At 45.9% G+C, this 17,663-nt stretch overlaps 1 protein-coding gene across 2 annotated transcripts in view; it reads right to left on the bottom strand.

Annotated features, from left to right (window-relative positions):
• The window catches only part of NPEPL1 (aminopeptidase like 1), a 31,428-nt gene that overhangs the window by 2,733 nt on the left and 11,032 nt on the right, over positions 1–17,663 (bottom strand). For both annotated transcript variants that reach the window (XM_063959391.1, XM_063959392.1), the window contains exons 6-8: positions 5,777–5,919; positions 5,140–5,217; positions 1,758–1,858 (exon numbers count right to left, since the gene is read on the bottom strand). In XM_063959391.1, coding sequence (XP_063815461.1) covers positions 1,758–1,858; positions 5,140–5,217; positions 5,777–5,919 — 322 coding nt within the window. The remainder of the gene's footprint in view (positions 1–1,757; positions 1,859–5,139; positions 5,218–5,776; positions 5,920–17,663) is intronic.

Genomic DNA, 17,663 nt, shown 5'->3' on the forward strand with positions numbered 1-17,663 from the left:
TTCACTAGTAACACATTGGGGGAATTCAATTGTTTTTCTCCAGCAGCTGCCACTAGATGGTGTCGAATGGAGCAATTAAACTGTTGCCCCATTCGGGCGCACATGCAGGAAGGGGGCACACACATTTTAGCTGGCAGCCTCCTGAGGGGTGAACTGAAATGTGCTAAAACCGGACTTTAGATAGGTTTAGCCGCTTTGCGCTGATCCACCTGGTACAAATGAGCACACAGCACTCGTGCCCAAGGGGGGGGGGGGGGGGGGACACACACAACTAAATTGATCAAGTGGGAACTCATTACGCTTCGGTGCCCACAAAATGAAGGTTTTCATATGCTCATAAATGCCAAAAGTTTTTGCATTATTGACCATTATAAAACCCTTATAGTTCAAAAACTACAGGTGAAAGAAGCATACAATTCGAGATTTGTAGTCAGCTTTGAGATTCCATTTAGTATACAGAGTGCAATAAAAACTGGGAAACAATTGAAAACTAATAAAAAATTGGACCAGTTGACAAATCTTCCAGACCTTATACTACTACTTTGGCAAAAAGGTCTTTCTAGTTCTAAGCCTGGTCTGACCACATTATAAGAGAACCACTTTTTCTTAAAGGATCATGGTGGCTTCAACATCTGCAATGTTAACACCAGTTGTGATCATCCCTAGAATACCTTGGCCAGTCTGCTGCTGCTACGGGCAGTCACCTGCACAATTTACCCTTTTTAAGATATGTGGAAGCATCACCTCCAAAGGGTACAGGTACCAGTATGCCATAATGTCAACATCTAGTTGTTCCCATCTCTCCATAATAACCTGGTAGGACTACAGTCGATATTGGTGAAACATTTTGTTACGGTAAATGTATGATTCTGCTGGTATAATTCCAGGGAGCATTTTGTGTTACTCTGATGGTTTGTTGCACGTCATTGTGGGAACACAAGAGCATTAAGAACCACTATTAATTTAAGAACATTTATTGGAAATTTTGGCTTTAGTCATACTCAAAACTCTAGAACCGGCAGTGAGGTATGACGTTAAGCCGTGGAGGCTGGCATATGTTGTCCCTTTGCATATTGCAAACCAATGGCCACTGCAGAGATTATGCTCTCGGAGCTTGTTGTTTGGTCTAGTGATTGTATGAAATTTTGAGAAGTGTGTGATTTGAAATGCCATTGTATTGTTTTCAATACACAAATGAAATCAGTCAGGATAAACACTATTCTACTTTGGGGTCTGCCTTACCCCTCAGGACCCAACACATTACCAGCTACCACCCTACAGATCGTCCTGCTTGTACCGTGATTACCTTTTCTGGGGTCAGCAACATGTGTTAGCTGTGGAGGCCACACAAAAGACATAATTGGGGGAAGGGGGGCATGCAGTTCAATTGTTTTTCCAGCGGCTGCTACTAGATGGCGCCCATCTCAGCAACTCAATGGTGGCTCTGTTAGGGCACGATTAGCCGCAGGGGGACACGTCAGCTCACATCCTCCTGAGGTGGCAAGCTGAAATGTGTGGGATAACACAGAAAAACATAACTGATCTGTGTGTAGACAATTCTAATCTTTGCTCCTTTGAAAATAAAGTGTGTATATGATTTGCAATTGTTTCCATAGATGCAAAGTGTACATGGCATTTTACTGGGAACAATTACAGATAGCAACACCAAGAGAAGAGAAGGCGAAGAAATGTTTTTTGTTTTTTTTTAAAAAGGGATTAACCTCACGTAGAGACAGACAATAACAGGGAACTCTTACTTTCCAGAGTATAGTAAGTGGATGTCATCTGGTCGGGTTGCGTTTGGTCCAACAGAGTTCTCTGCTAAGCAGAACAAGGCGTGGAGGTTGTCTTTAAAACCCTGCAATTGTGAAACAAAAGCACCAAGAGCGATTTAGTTCAGGAGCAGCAGATATAGAGTGCACTGACAGTCTTATCTGCACACAGTGGATGTAGGCATACTGGGTAAGCAACCAATTTTTGAGACTTCAGCTTATTATCTAGGAAACAATGAGGCACAGGATGTAAGGGACTAGTACATTTTAATTGGTTCCAGTTTCTATTTCTGGGTCTTCATTTACAAGGGACGAACCATTTCTACAAAATATGTTGTGATGTGTTCACCGATGAGGCTGTACTATCCTGGACATCTTCAATTAGTCACAGAATAGGAGAGCCCACATTTGATTCTGAAATATAAACATTTGCTTTATGTATATAAAAAGAAAGAAAAAAAAAAAAAAAAAAAAACGAAACTGACCAGCACACAGCAATTAAAATAGCTCAATGCTGGATTAAAAAATAAAAAACACAACTTAATACATTACATATAAAACACAAAGCAAAATATTTAGCAACAGCCTCATGAAGAATAGGTAATAATTTATCAGTACAACATTGGTTTAAAATGAGATAGAAACTTCTATAAGGAATGCATCATCATACAAAATGTTCATGATATAATTTGCAAGATGTAGTTAAACTTGCTTACTATACATGTGAGTGACAGGAGTGGATAGTTGGTTCTAGGCAGTCCAAGAGAGCAGATATGGACGTGCGATAACATTGTCCTTTGCTAATTTCTGCAGTTTTAACACCACTTTCGTGAGGAGAAACTACGAAGCAGAGTCCTTCACTAATCATCCATCACCCACCAGAATGAACTTTTTGGCCTGCCTGGAACCAGCTGTCAGCCCCTGTCTCTCAATCAGCGGTATCATATTAGCACCTTCCGTTTCGGCCGATCAATACGGTCGAATATCGCAATGAACAATGGTCATTATTGCGGAATATAAATAGAGACCGTTTTGATCGGCCAAAATTGTACCGGCGATCGCTCAAAAACAGATGGGTTGGGGGATACATCCACAATCCTATGTGTTATCGGAGCTCCGGTGGCCGCTTATCACACCTGAAGCATAATCCAGGATAAGTGCCAGCTTCAGGGAAAAAGGGCGACGGCATCGGGGCTAATAAAATAGCCCCGGCAATCCTATTAGCAGTGGTAAAGCACCGCTGCTAATAGGATACCGCTCAATGTCTCCAGATGGACATAAACAACCGGAATTATTACAAAAGTAGTGCTGTAAGATTTAATTTAATTTATGGTATTACCTCTTGCAAGCACCTTATCACAAAGTGACAGCTTGATAGCGTTAACAAGCATGATTTTCCCTCAGTAGTGCTTTTCCCTTTTTATCCTGAATTCTATGATTTCTCTCGTAAAAAGACAGTACTAATAGTATTCTGGACACACATATTGCAAAATTCAAGGGACACATGCTCTTATATAGCGAGGCATCTAGCTTTCTTCCAGAAGATAAGGGGATTTGACTACCTTATTGCAAATTACGTATGAAACCATTCCATAGGATATTGCACTAGTTATTATTTTAAAAACAGTCTGATAAATTGTTACATGTTCCTTAGAAAGTTGTTACCAACAACATAACTGCTACAGCTATGTATTTTAATACGGGATATATGAATTTTATTTTATTGTAATGCGATATTGAGAGACTTGAGTTCCCTATTGCTAGATAACTGATATCTGAACAGCAGCAAGCAATCCTTATGGTGTTATCAGTACTAGAACTATTCATTTACTATTTAGGTTTACCCTTCTATATTGCTAACACCCAAGGAACTGTTTTCTTGTATTTTGCTGTATGCATGGCTGTAAAGTACAATACAAACCTTGCAGCGGCAGACACTGGATCACCTTTTCAGATCTACTGGTCAAATGACAACTATTTTTAAAGCTCCTAAACATATCCGCATAAAGAGTACCTTTAAAATTCTGTCTATTAACATTTCTTTATAGTGCCACATTCCAAAATTGTTTCAGGAACTTGCAAAGTGATTTAACTACTTTTATTTAACAGACAGAGCCGCATATACTACAGTATGTATCCCTGCCATGCAGGGCCGGTGCAAGGTCTCTCGGCACCCTAGGCAAAACTTCTGCCTACTGCCCCTTCCCTGCCCTTCAGGAGAAAAGCATACTGTTGCTCTCCCCCACCTCGTCTGTTGTATGGCTGCTCCCTTCTCCCCAGCCTGTGTGGGCTCCAGCTTCCCCCCCACCCCCACCACTTTTTTAAATGTCTTCTGCTCTATCCCCTCCACCATCTGTGTGCATGCCAGCTACTCCCCCATCCCCCCCCCCCCTCATTTCTTATTAAATGCAGAGAGTACACTGTGCAGCCACCTTACCTGCAGGCTGCGAAGCAGAGTTGGGACTGAGTAGTCTGTGAAAGAGTCTGGAATGAAGAGCAGCACCCCATGTCACCCCCAGCCAGGACTCCAGGAGTTGTCAAAGTTACTGCCTGTGCCAGGTGGAGCTGGATGCTGCAATACAGGAGCTTAGCAGTCGCGGCTATTGTAGATATGAGTGCCAGGGGGAGTGCGGCTGCTATGAGATGTAGGACCACACTACCTTTTTCATGCAGCTGTAACAGGCCGCCCCTTCAGGTCCCGGCGCCTCTAGGCAGCTGCCTAGTGGAAGCTCCGGCCCTGCTGCCATGTAAGAAGAAGGGATTGCAGCAGGTTTCTCCAATGACTGCTGCGATCCTTCCATTGCCACCCACAGCTGCATGGGCAATAGGTTTCTATGGGGGATGCAATGCTGCCAGATATTGGCCCTTGCAGTTACCGCAGTCTTTTCATTGCGGTAGCCTATGGGCTACACTTCGCATGATGTAGTTCCAGCAGGGTACCCCAGGAACCCACCGCCAGAAATGGCCGCTGTACATTCGGCGCATTGTGCAGGGACGGCCTGTCCCTGCCTGTGCTGGGTGATACATACACCAGATATGATCTCATCCTGCAATGTGATCCTGGGTGCTAATATCGCGCCCAGGTTGCACTGCAAATGTGATCATTGATCCCCAGATTGGCCCCAGAGTCCTAGAACAGAAGTGCTTACCCCAAGTATTGGCACTGGAGAGTTCTTACTCTTATTAAAACAATGGAGTAATCGGTTTACCGACTGGCATTTAGGACAGTTTAGGATACATTCAAAGCAATATGTACCGCTCTAATGTAAAAGGAATTAGTGATAATTGGGTGAAAGGGGAGAAGGTCTCCACATTTTAAACAAAATGAGAAATTATTATTATTTTTTTTTAAAGCTTTTCATATAACCTGTTTTACTGCAGCTTTAAATGCTCCCAGGACAGCAGCTGCTCCGCCACAATCTCTCTTCATACCTGGCATTGCGGTCTGTTACAGAAAAACAAATGATTAGTGAAGACCAACATGTTCTCTTTATAGCTCACTATGAGTGTTAAAGTATAGCTGCTTTTCTGGCAGCACAAATAATACAGAACGCAGCAAACAATCCATTACATGACTCAGTCACGTCTCTAGATCACAAGGCAGTAAAGCAGCAGCTTCGGGATGCTTGATCAGCCCAAAATGGCTGCCTCCACTCTGTATACACAAAGGGCTACAGTTTAATAAGGAAATTAACCATTTCCATAAATGGCGACAAATACAAGCACCTTCCATGCACAAAGAGTCCTTTCCCATGAAAATAGTTACATCCACAATATGAGCAAACTGTATATCCATGAGGAATCCTGGTGGCAGTGACATTACGCAGATCCAGCACCATCACGGAAAGTTACATAGATCTCTATATTAACAATAACTTTCCCTTTAATCAATATGCAATTTAGAATAAGGAGCTACCTGGCTGAAGATTGACAAAAGCCAATGCGCTAGTAAACCTTGGGAGGAAATTCACCTTCACAACCATGTCCAGGAACATATAGCATACCTTTCCCTTAATGCTTAGTCCTCCTGTATCATATACAATGCCTTTACCAACCCAGGCAATTGTCTGAGTGGCACCTTCTGGAGTATGACTTAGTATGACGAGGGCAGGAGGGTGTTCCGCTGCTTTGCCCACACCATATATTCCTAAAAAACACACACAAATTTTTTTTTCAAGTTTGTTTGGTCACCACAATTAGATTTGGACATACTCATCACAAAGAGGAACATAGATCCTGTATTAAAGCTGCTCTATTAGGAAAACAATATAACACACTGCTATTCTGTAAGTACTTTGACAGAATCACTAAACCCCCCAAAATTTTTGGATGTGACCCATGAAGAGAGGATTTTGGTACTTACCGATAAATCCATTTCTCTGAATCCTCTAGGGGACACTGGAGTCCTATACAGTAGGGGTGTGAAGCCTTGAACCGGAGGTGTGGCACAATCTAAAATTAGCATTGTCTGCACAGCCGGCTCCCCCCCCTTCACATCCCTCCTCCCTCAGTTTGAAAAATTTGACTGAGAGAATAGGACATGACACTATAGCACATGGCAAGGAACCGAACCGTACAACCTATCAAACAGCGGCCAAGAACTCTTAACCGAAAAAAAGGAACGCTGTTTATACGAATTGTTTTAAAACAAGAACTTAGAACACAGCAGGTTTGACAGCACCGAGGCGGGCGTCCAGTGTTCCCTAGAGGAGTCAGAGAAATGGATTTATCGGTAAGTACCAAAATCCTCTTTTCTCTTTCATCCACTAGGGGACGTCCCAAAGTTTACCCCCAGGGTGGGAGTGCTGTCGGTGACCTGCAAAACTAAACGTCCGAACTTAGATTCTCCGGACGCAAAAGTATCAAACTTGTAAAACTTCGCGAACGTGTGGGCTGAAGACCACGTCGCCGCTCTGCAAAGTTGAGTAGTGGAAGCACCCCTGGCAGCCGCCCACGAGGCACCCACTGAACGGGTAGTATGAGCACCCGTCTGAACCGGAACCTGTTTGCCACAGGAAACATAAGCTTGCCGAATGGTAAGTCTAATCCATCTAGCCAAAGACTGCTTAGATGCTGGCCAACCCTTCTTTGGCCCATCATAAAGGACAAACAAATGGTCCGACTTTCTGAAAGACGACGTAACTTGTACGTATACCCTTAAAGCTCGGACAACATCCAAGGACACGTCCTCATCTGTGAGACCCTGGAAAGATGGAACCACTATTGGCTGGTTTACATGAAACCCCGAAACCACCTTCGGAAGGAAGTCCGCCCTTGTACGGAGTTCCGCCCTATCCTCATGAAAAACTAAGAAAGGACTCTTACAGGATAAGGCTCCCAACTCAGAAACTCGCCTAGCCGATGCCAAGGCAAGTAATAACGTAACCTTCCAAGAGAGATATTTCAGGTCTGTTCTTGTCAATGGCTCAAAAGTCGGTGACTTCAAATATTCTAACACCAAATTCAAGTCCCATGGTGCCGTGGGAGGACGAAAAGGGGGTTGAATCCTCAGAACCCCCTGTAAAAAGGTTTGAATCTCTGGCAAGGATGCTAACCGCTGTTGAAAAAGGATGGAGAGAGCCGAAATCTGAACCTTCAGAGAGCCCAGTCTGAGGCCTCCTTCTAGACCAGCCTGAAGGAAAAGTAGAAGTCGAGATAAATGGAAGTTCGTTGAATTCCATCCCCGCTGCTGACACCAAGCCATGTACCGTCTCCAAATCCTGTAGTAGTGCCTGGCTGTGACCGGTTTTCTTGCGGCAATCATCGTAGGGATGGCCGTTCGTGGAATCCCTCTGTTTCTTAAGATCCGGGTTTCAATAGCCACGCCGTCAAACGCAGCCTGTTCAGGTCGGGGTGTAGGAACGGTCCCTGAGATAGCAGGTCCACTCTCTGAGGTAACCTCCAAGGATCTTCCGCAAGTAATCCTTTCAGGTCGGAGTACCAACTCCTGCGGGGCCAATCTGGTGCGATTAGAATGGCCCACACTCGTTCCCGCTTTACCCTTTTCAGAACCCTGGGTATGAGTGGGAATGGTGGAAATATGTAAACCCTCCTGTAACACCAAGGGAGTGTTAATGCGTCCACTCCTTCTGCTGCTGGATCTCGCGTCCTTGACACATATCTGGGCAGCTGATGGTTTTGCCGAGACGCCATTAGGTCCACCTGAGGTAGACCCCATCTTCTCACAATCATGTTGAAAATCTGTGGGTGAAGGCACCACTCTCCCGGGTGCATGTCCTGACGACTGAGGTAATCTGCTTCCCAGTTCTCCACACCTGGAATGAACACTGCCGAGAGAATGATGTCTCTTTTTTCCGCCCACAACAAGATCTTTGTGGCTTCCTTTAACGCCATCCTGCTCTTTGTTCCTCCTTGCCGGTTTATGTAAGCCGTCGTCGTGACATTGTCTGACTGAATCCTGATGTGTTGATTCACGACCAGGTCTTCTGCTAAGAGAAGTGCATTGTAAACTGCCCTTAGTTCGAGGATATTTATGGGTAGTTTGCTCTCTTGTAGGGTCCACCGTCCTTGAAACTGATGGTCGTTTAGGACGGCTCCCCAACCTCTGAGACTGGCATCCGTCGTCAGGATCCTCCAATCCCAAATGCCGCATTTCTTTCCGGCTGCAAGGTTCTTGTGTAACGACCACCATATCAGGGAGACCCGTACCTGTGGTTGAAGTCGGATTCTCCGATGTAGAAGCCAGTGCGAGCCTGCTCCCTGAGCAATAAGGTTCATTTGGAATGGTCGTGAATGAAGTCTGCCGTACTGGAGAGCTTCGAACGACGCCACCATCTTCCCGAGAAGTTGCACACCGAGGTGCAGAGAAACGGTTTGCGTCCTCAGTACCTGAGCCACTATCTCTGTAGGTCCTGGATCTTGTTCTCTGGCAGGAACACCCGTAATAGGACCGTGTCCAAGATGAGACCGAGGAATTGAATCCGTTGAGTCGGTATGAGGTTGGACTTTTGGAAATTGATAATCCATCCATGTTGAATTAGGAATTGATGGGATGTCTGAACATCCTTGAGCAGTCGATTCTGAGATGGAGCCTTGATCAATAAATCGTCCAGATAAGGTATAATCGTGACCCCCAACAGTCTCAGTCCTGCAACCATGATCGCCATGATCTTTGTGAAAATTTGTGGGGCTGATGCTAGGCCGAACGGCAATGCCCGGAATTGGTAGTGATCCGCCACCAATGCGAACCTTAAGTAAGCCTGGTGAGGACTTCAGATTGGAATATGCAGATATGCATCCTTTATGTCCATGGATACCATGAACTCGCCCTGTTCTAAGCCTGCAATGACTGATTGGATTGATTCCATCTTGAATCTGTAGACTCTTAAAAACTGGTTGAAAACTTTTAAATTGAGTATTGGTCTGACCGTCCTGTCTGGCTTTGGCACGACAAAAAGATTGGAATAGAACCCCGTTCCTCTCTGAGAAGCGGGAACCGGAATAATGACCTCTGCTTGTAGCAATTTGAGAATTGCTGCCCGTAGTGCCCTTGCCTTCTGAGGGCAGTGAGGCAATCCTGTTGTAAAAAACTGACTGTGAGGCCTCTGTTGAAATTCCAGTGTGTATCCCTGAGATATCAAGTTGTTCACCCAAAGTTCTGGTGAGGTTTTGGCCCAGGTGTCCTGAAAACCTTCCAGTCGGCCGCCCACCAAAGGGGACCCCAGGTGAGCTGGGAGGCCGTCATGCCACGGTCTTGTCAGCGGGTTTATCCTGCTTTCTGGCTGTTTCTTGTGAGCGGCCTCTACCTCCGCCCCCACGTGCTTGTGTACCGAAACCCCTTCATCTGGCTCGAAAGGACTGAGATCTAAATGAAGTAAATGCTGGTCCCGAATAACCTCTCCTAGTCTGTGGAGCGGTTCTCGTATACGGAGTAGGCAGAAAAGTGGACTTCCCCGCTGTAGCCTGCGAAATCCACTTGTCCAATTCTGGTCCGAACAGCATTTCCCCCCAAATGGGATGGATTCTACCGCCTTCTTGGTCTCAGAGTCTCCCTGCCATTCTCTGAGCCATAAACTCCTTCTAGCCATTATGGCCGATGCAGATATGCGCGATGCTATTCTGCTAATATCCTTAGAAGCTTGACACAAGTACGATGCAGATTCTCGAATGTGTTCCGCCAGTTGGGTAATCTCTTCTAAGCTATTTTCCTCCTCAATAGCTTGTACAATACGCCCGGACCATGCACCCATGGCCTTGTTGACCCAAGCACAGACGATCGCAGGTCTCTGCGCTGCACCAGTTGCAACAAAAATTGACTTTAACGCAGTAACAACTTTACGGTCTGACGCATCCTTTAAAGTAGTTACGTTAGGAATTGGTAAAATTGTCTTTTTTGACAACCTTCCTAGGGAAGCATCCACTACCGGCGGAGTCTCCCACTTGTCCATTACACCCTTAGGTAGGGGATAAGTTACTTGAAACCGTTTCGGAAATTGAAACCGTTTGTCAGGTTGTTTCCAAGCCTCCTCTATCTGAGATTGGAGGGATTTAGGAATAGGAAACACTGCTGAACGCGGCTTCTGGGATTCGAACAAATCGAAATCCTCCGGCTCCCGTATTTGCTCGTCCTTAAAACTTAGGATCTCTTTTACCGCGTCAATTAAGGAGTCTAGACCTGAGATTGCCGAGTCCTCCTCTGGAAAGTCGGCGTCTAGGTTAGGTTCAATTAACTCACCTTCCTCCGTATCAGGAAGAAAACCCTCTTCCTCCTCTGATTCTTGTATCATAGGGAGAGTTCTTTTAACCGCTTTGCGCACACTCGTTTCTGCGGGTGCGGGCGGCGTTAACCTGATGAGGAATTCCTCCATCGTCTTTGAGAATCCCGCAGCCCATTCTGATTGTTGCTTGCGCGACTCAGCCATCTCCATGGAGATTCTATTAGCAAGGTTGTCTTCCCATACCTTGGCCAGAGCACTGCTCCCAGGTGGAGCGTCCTTGTTTAAGCAGGAGTCGCACACCCCGGAGCTGCCAACCCGCGTGCTCTTCTTGTTACATTTCGTACAAACATAACAGGTCTTGGAGGTCTTGGCCGCCTTAGACATGCTGTTTTGAAAACCCTGTACCAGGGTAGCCCGCCGCGCTTTCACCCTTTAAACTAGGAAGAGAAAGACTGGGAGATGACGGAAGCGAAGGTATTGGATCCGGCTGGAATTACCTGTCCTTTTCGTATATAAAAGGAGCAGGTCAATAACTTTACTTTAATTAACATTAATAAAAAAAATTAAAGAAAAAAAAAAAATTAACACCAGCCGACTCGCAATTCTCACACCCCAACTGTAATCAGCTACGATGTTAGAGTTGGTATTCGCTTGCTTCCGTGTATTTTCTGCAGGATCTTTGAAACAGAAGTCCCTTGAAAATATAAATTGTAAAGTTGATTACTTTTCAGGAGATCCTCATCTGTATATATATTATCCACCAGCAGAGGGAGCAGTTACCCAACGATCTCCCTGCTATCTTCTACTATGCACTATGCAGGCAGTGCAGCAGGGGGAGCTAATTCTTTCTTAAACAACTTCCCCTATGTATCTACTGGGGTGAGGGGGAGGACCCACCCATTACCTCAGCCTGGCGCCATAATCATTAACATGGCCCTCACTGATGCAAGACTTTTGCAAATAATATATATATAAATGCTGCTGTCAAGTTCCTTGCTGCTTTTCTCGGTGAACTTTTATCTAGACCCCCTTCCGCTGGCCGGCGCGCGCCGAGTCCCGCTCTGTGCGGACACTATTTTGGCGCGCTCCGGACCCGCTGGCCGGCGCCCGCCTGGACAGCTTCCCGCAGCGGCGCCTGAGCTCCACTTCGGCTGTCAGCTCTCTCGCTGTGCAGCGCGTCGCTCTGCCGTCCCTCCCTGCTCACAGGGAGGAAAGGCCAAGTCCCGCGCCGCATTCTGCTCCCGCGCCCGCCGCTGTGCAATGTGAGGGGCTATATTTACCGGAGGCAGCAGTACATTGAGTTATCACAGGAGGCAGCTCCTGTACAGTGATATTATTAAGGGAGGCAGCATTACAACAGAGATCAATTACAGGATCTCAGCAGAGAGCCCAGTCTGTAATATTTTGGTCTCTCCCTGCTCACTATAAAAAATAAATAAAAATAAATAAAGCTACATGAAGGACCCTAACTCTTCCTTCTACCAGTACTCACTGTTAGAAGTCTTGGAGGATCTCCTGTGGAGAGAGGCAGGTCCCTTCAATAGGGATCTTTGTCTCTCTGATATTAGGCAGCCTTGTCCCCCTTTTATTAGGGTTACGCAGCCCCTTTTAGTATCTTTTGTCAGGAGCTCAGTGCTTCACCTCAAGCACAATTTTTCAAACTGAGGGAGGAGGGATGTGAAGGGGGAGGAGCCAGCTGTGCAGACAATGCTAATTTTAGATTGTGCCACACCTCCGGTTCAAGGCTTCACACCCCTACTGTATAGGACTCCAGTGTCCCCTAGTGGATGAAAGAGAAAGTAAAACACATTGTTCAGTGTTGCTCTGATATAATTTGTAAGAGGCCTGTTTTGCACAGCAGCACAGTGGGAGCAAAGAGCATACATGGAACATGGATACACAGGAGCGTAGCAAGTCCACATGTGAAAGCAGAGTATGCTTGGCAACGCTCACAGCAGCTTATAGACTAGTACCATTGTAGGTGTCGGACACCAAAGTTACTACGGTGCTTGCCAATAAAGGCCAACAGAGCTTTTCTATTCAGCTCCATAAGGCAGCATAGCACAGATTCCCACCCATGCTCTTATCACCATTAGCTTCTGGTAATTCCCAGTAAGGGGGTTGGGGGTCACCAATAACACCATACACTCAAGGGGATGCGTATATTTTAGACATGCAATATAAAATATGGTGGGCATAGCTTGACAAGGTACAGTGGAGTGTTGAGGCAGCTTGTGTAAGAACATCTAGTGATTTTAAGCCAATTTGCAGCATACCAATAAAACTCTGGGAGGACCTTTTATTATTAACCTTGATTTATAAAGCATGCTGGCTACAACATAAGGGGGCGATTAAACTGTATTCACCAGCGGCTACCACTAGGGGACGCAAACAGAGTAATTAAATTGTTTCTCTGTTTAGATGCCTGTTAACTGGGGGGGGGGGGGGGGGGGGGAGGAGTCATTTCTTCCCACAGCTTCTGAGGTGTGAAAGAATACCCCCCCCCCCCCCCCCAAAGAATACCTTCAAATAGTTGGGAAATGCCTGAATGAATGTTTTCTGTGTTGTTTGCTATGTTGTTCCTCAGTGATAAGTCATTTCAGGACACCAGGAGCTGATATACACAATGTTGTAATTTGTTATCGAGATTTCACAGGTTTATTATCCCACAGCAGTAATATTACTGCACCCCTTGTTAGTGTTATATCCTGTATAAATGTACAAAGTCCCTTATTTGAGATCAGACAACTAGCCTAAGCACTCATTCTAATGATTATCTACTCCTTATTTCTTATTAACTAGACAAAGCTGTTAACATATCTGGGCTACATCAAAACTGAGTTATAAGTTAACACAATCAAAATGTTTGTGAAAATGGACTACAGGTATTAAGTCCAAAGATATTCCAATACTCTTTCTTTCATATATAGTTAATGAACTAATTGTCATCATTACTCGATCCAGTAACAGCACCCACTACAGCCACAACTTCTTCGGTTTGCCAATTGCTCCCTGGTCTGTAAAATAAGAATTTACTTACCGATAATTCTATTTCTCGGAGTCCGTAGTGGATGCTGGGGTTCCTGAAAGGACCATGGGGAATAGCGGCTCCGCAGGAGACAGGGCACAAAAAGTAAAGCTTTAGGATCAGGTGGTGTGCACTGGCTCCTCCCCCTATGACCCTCCTCCAAGCCTCAGTTAGGTACTGTGCCCGGACGAGCGTACACAATAAGGAAGGATTTATGAATCCCGGGTAAGACTCATACCAGCCACACCAATCACACTGTACAACCTGTGATCTGAACCCAGTTAACAGTATGATAACAGCGGAGCCTCTGAAAAGATGGCTCACAACAATAATAACCCGATTTTTGTAACTATGTACAAGTAATGCAGATAATCCGCACTTGGGATGGGCGCCCAGCATCCACTACGGACTCCGAGAAATAGAATTATCGGTAAGTAAATTCTTATTTTCTCTATCGTCCTAGTGGATGCTGGGGTTCCAGAAAGGACCATGGGGATTATACCAAAGCTCCCAAACGGGCGGGAGAGTGCGGATGACTCTGCAGCACCGAATGAGAGAACTCCAGGTCCTCCTTAGCCAGGGTATCAAATTTGTAGGATTTTACAAACGTGTTTGCCCCTGACTAAATAGCCGCTCGGCAAAGTTTTAAAGCCGAGACCCCTCGGGCAGCCGCCCAAGATGAGCCCACCTTCCTTGTGGAATGGGCATTTACATATTTTGGCTGTGGCAGGCCTGCCACAGAATGTGCAAGCTGAATTGTATTACACATCCAACTAGCAAAAGTCTGCTTAAAAGCAAGAGCACCCAGTTTGTTGGGTGCATACAGGATAACAGCAAGTCAGTTTTCCTGACTCCAGCCATCCTGGAACCTATATTTTCAGGGCCCTGACCACATCTAGCAACTTGGAGTCCTCCAAGCCCCTAGTAGGCGCAAGACACCACAATAAGCTGGTTCAGGTGAAACACTGACACCACCTTAGGGAGAGAACTGGGGACGAGTCCGCAGCTCTGCCCTGTCCGAATGGACAAACAGATATGGGCTTTTTTGAGAAAAAAACCACCAATTTGACACTCGCCTGGTCCAGGCCAGGTCCAAGAGCATGTTCACTTTTCATGTGAGATGCTTCAAATCCACAGATTTGACTGGTTTTAAACCAATGTGTTTTGAGGAATCCCAGAACTACGTTGAGATCCCACAGTGCCACTGGAGGCACAAAAGGGGGTTGTATATGCAATACTCCCTTGACAAACTTCTGGACTTCAGTAACTGAAGCCAATTCTTTCTGGAAGAAAAATCGACAGGGCCGAAATTTGAACCTTAATGGACCCCAATTTGAGGCCCATAGACACTCCTGTTTGCAGGAAATGCAGGAATCGACCGAGTTGAAATTTCTTCGTGGGGCCTTCCTGGCCTCACACCACGCAACATATTTTCGCCACATGTGGTGATAATGTTGTGCGGTCACCTCCTTTCTGGCTTTGACCAGGGTAGGAATGACCTCTTCCTGAATGCCTTTTCCCTTAGGATCCGGCGTCCCACTGCCATGCCGTCAAACGCAGCTGCGGTAAGTCTTGGAACAGACATGGTACTTGCTGGAACAAGTCCCTTCTTAGCGGCAGAGGCCATAAGTCCTCTGTGAGCATCTCTTGAAGTTCCGGGTACCAAGTCCTTCTTGGCCAATCCGGAGCCATGAGTATAGTTCTTACTCCTCTACGTCTTATAATTCTCAGTACCTTAGGTATGAAAAGCAGAGGATGGAACACATACACCGACTGGTACACCCACGGTGTTACCAGACCGTCCACAGCTATTGCCTGAGGGTCTCTTAACCTGGCGCAATACCTGTCCCGTTTTTTGTTCAGACGGGACGCCATCATGTCCACCTTTGGTAATTCCCAACGGTTTACAATTATGTGGAAAACTTCCCCATGAAGTTCCCACTCTGCCGGGTGGAGGTCGTGCCTACTGAGGAAGTCTGCTTCCCAGTTTCCATTCCCGGAATGAAACACTGCTGACAGTGCTATCACATGATTTTCCGCCCAGCGAAAAGTCCTTGCAGTTTTTGCCACTGCCCTCCTGCTTCTTGTGCCGCCCTGTCTATTTACGTGGGCGACTGCCGTGATGTTTTATCCCACTGGATCAATACCGGCTGAGCTTGAAGCAGAGGTCTTGCTAAGCTTAGAGCATTATAAATTTACCCTTAGCTATATTTATGTGGAGAAAAATCTCCAGACTTGATCACACTCCCTGGAAATTTTTTCCTTGTGTGACTGCTCCCCAGCCTCTCGGGCTGGCCTCCGTGGTCACCAACATCCAAAACTGAATGCCGAATCTGCGGCCCTCTAGAAGATGAGCACTCTGTAACCACCACAGGAGAGACACCCTTGTCCTTGGATATAGGGTTATCCGCTGATGCATCTGAAGATGCGATCCGGACCATTTGTCCAGCAGATCCCACTGAAAAGTTCTTGCATGAAATCTGCCGACTGGAATTGCTTCGAAGGAAGTCACCATTTTTTTTTTACCATGGCCCTTGTGCAATGATGCACTGATTTTAGGAGGTTCCTGACTAGCTCGGATAACTCCCTGGCTTTCTCTTCCGGGAGAAACACCTTTTTCTGGACTGTGTCCAGAATCATCCCTAAGCACAGGAGACTTGTTGTCGGGATCAGCTGCGATTTTGGAATATTTAGAATCCACCCCTGCTGTTGTAACAGTATCCGAGATAGTGCTACTCCGACCTCCAACTGTTCCCTGGACTTTGCCCTTATCAGGAGATCGTCCAAGTAAGGGATAATTAAGACGCCTTTTCTTCGAAGAAGAACCATCATTTCGGCCATTACCTTGGTAAAGACCCGGGGTGCCGTAGACAATCCAAACGGCAGCGTCTGAAACTGATAGTGACAGTTCTGTACCACGAACCTGAGGTACCCTTAGTGATAAGAGCAAATTTGGGACATGGATCCCGGTTCGTTATCACTGCTCTGAGTGACTCCATCTTGATTTGAACCTTTGTAAGTGTTCAAATTTTTTTAGATTTAGAATAAGTCTCACCTAGCCTTCTGGCTTCAGTACCACAATATAGTGTGGAATAATACCCCTTTTCTTGTTGTAGAAGGGGTAATTTAATTATCACCTGCTGGGAATACAGCTCGTGATTTTTTTCCCATACTGCCTCCTTGTCGGAGGGAGACCTTGGTAAAGCAGACTTCAGGAGCCTGCGCAGGGGAAACGTCTCGACATTCCAAACTGTACCCCTGGGATACTACTTGTAGGATCCAGGGGTCCTGTACGGTCTCAGCGTCATGCTGAGAGCTTGTCAGAAGCGGTGGAACGCTTCTGTTCCTGGGAATGGGCTGCCTGCTGCAGTCTTCTTCCCTTTCCTCTATCCCTGGGCAGATATGACTCTTATAGGGACGAAAGGACTGAAGCTGAAAAGACGGTGTCTTTTTCTGCAGAGATGTGACTTAGGGTAAAAACGGTGGATTTTCCAGCAGTTGCCGTGGCCACCAGGTCCGATGGACCGACCCCAAATAACTCCTTTTCCTTTATACGGCAATACACCTTTGTGCCGTTTGGAATCTGCATCACCTGACCACTGTCGTGTCCATAAACATCTTCTGGCAGATATGGACATCGCACTTACTCTTGATGCCAGAGTGCATATATCCCTCTGTGCATCTCGCATATATAGAAATACATCCTTTAAATGCTCTATAGTCAATAAAATACTGTCCCTGTCAAGGGTATCAATATTTTTAGTCAGGGAATCCGACCAAGCCACCCCAGCTCTGCACATCCAGGCTGAGGCGATCGCTGGTCGCAGTATAACACCAGTATGTGTGTATATACTTTTTATGATATTTTTCCAGCCTCCTGTCAGCTGGCTCCTTGAGGACGGCCCTATCTATAGACGGTACCGCCACTTGTTCTGATAAGCGTGTGAGCGCCTTATCCACCCTAAGGGGTGTTTCCCAACGCGCCCTAACTTCTGGCGGGAAAGGGTATACCGCCCATATTTTCTATCGGGGGGAACCCACGCATCATCACACACTTCATTTAATTTATCTGATTCAGGAAAAACTACGGTAGTTTTTTCACATCCCACATAATACCCTCTTTTGTGGTACTTGTAGTATCAGAAATATGTAACACCTCCTTCATTGCCCTTAACGTGTGGCCCT

The sequence above is a fragment of the Pseudophryne corroboree genome, chromosome 3 (genome assembly GCF_028390025.1).
Source record: "Pseudophryne corroboree isolate aPseCor3 chromosome 3, aPseCor3.hap2, whole genome shotgun sequence".
Classification (NCBI taxonomy): domain Eukaryota; kingdom Metazoa; phylum Chordata; class Amphibia; order Anura; family Myobatrachidae; genus Pseudophryne; species Pseudophryne corroboree.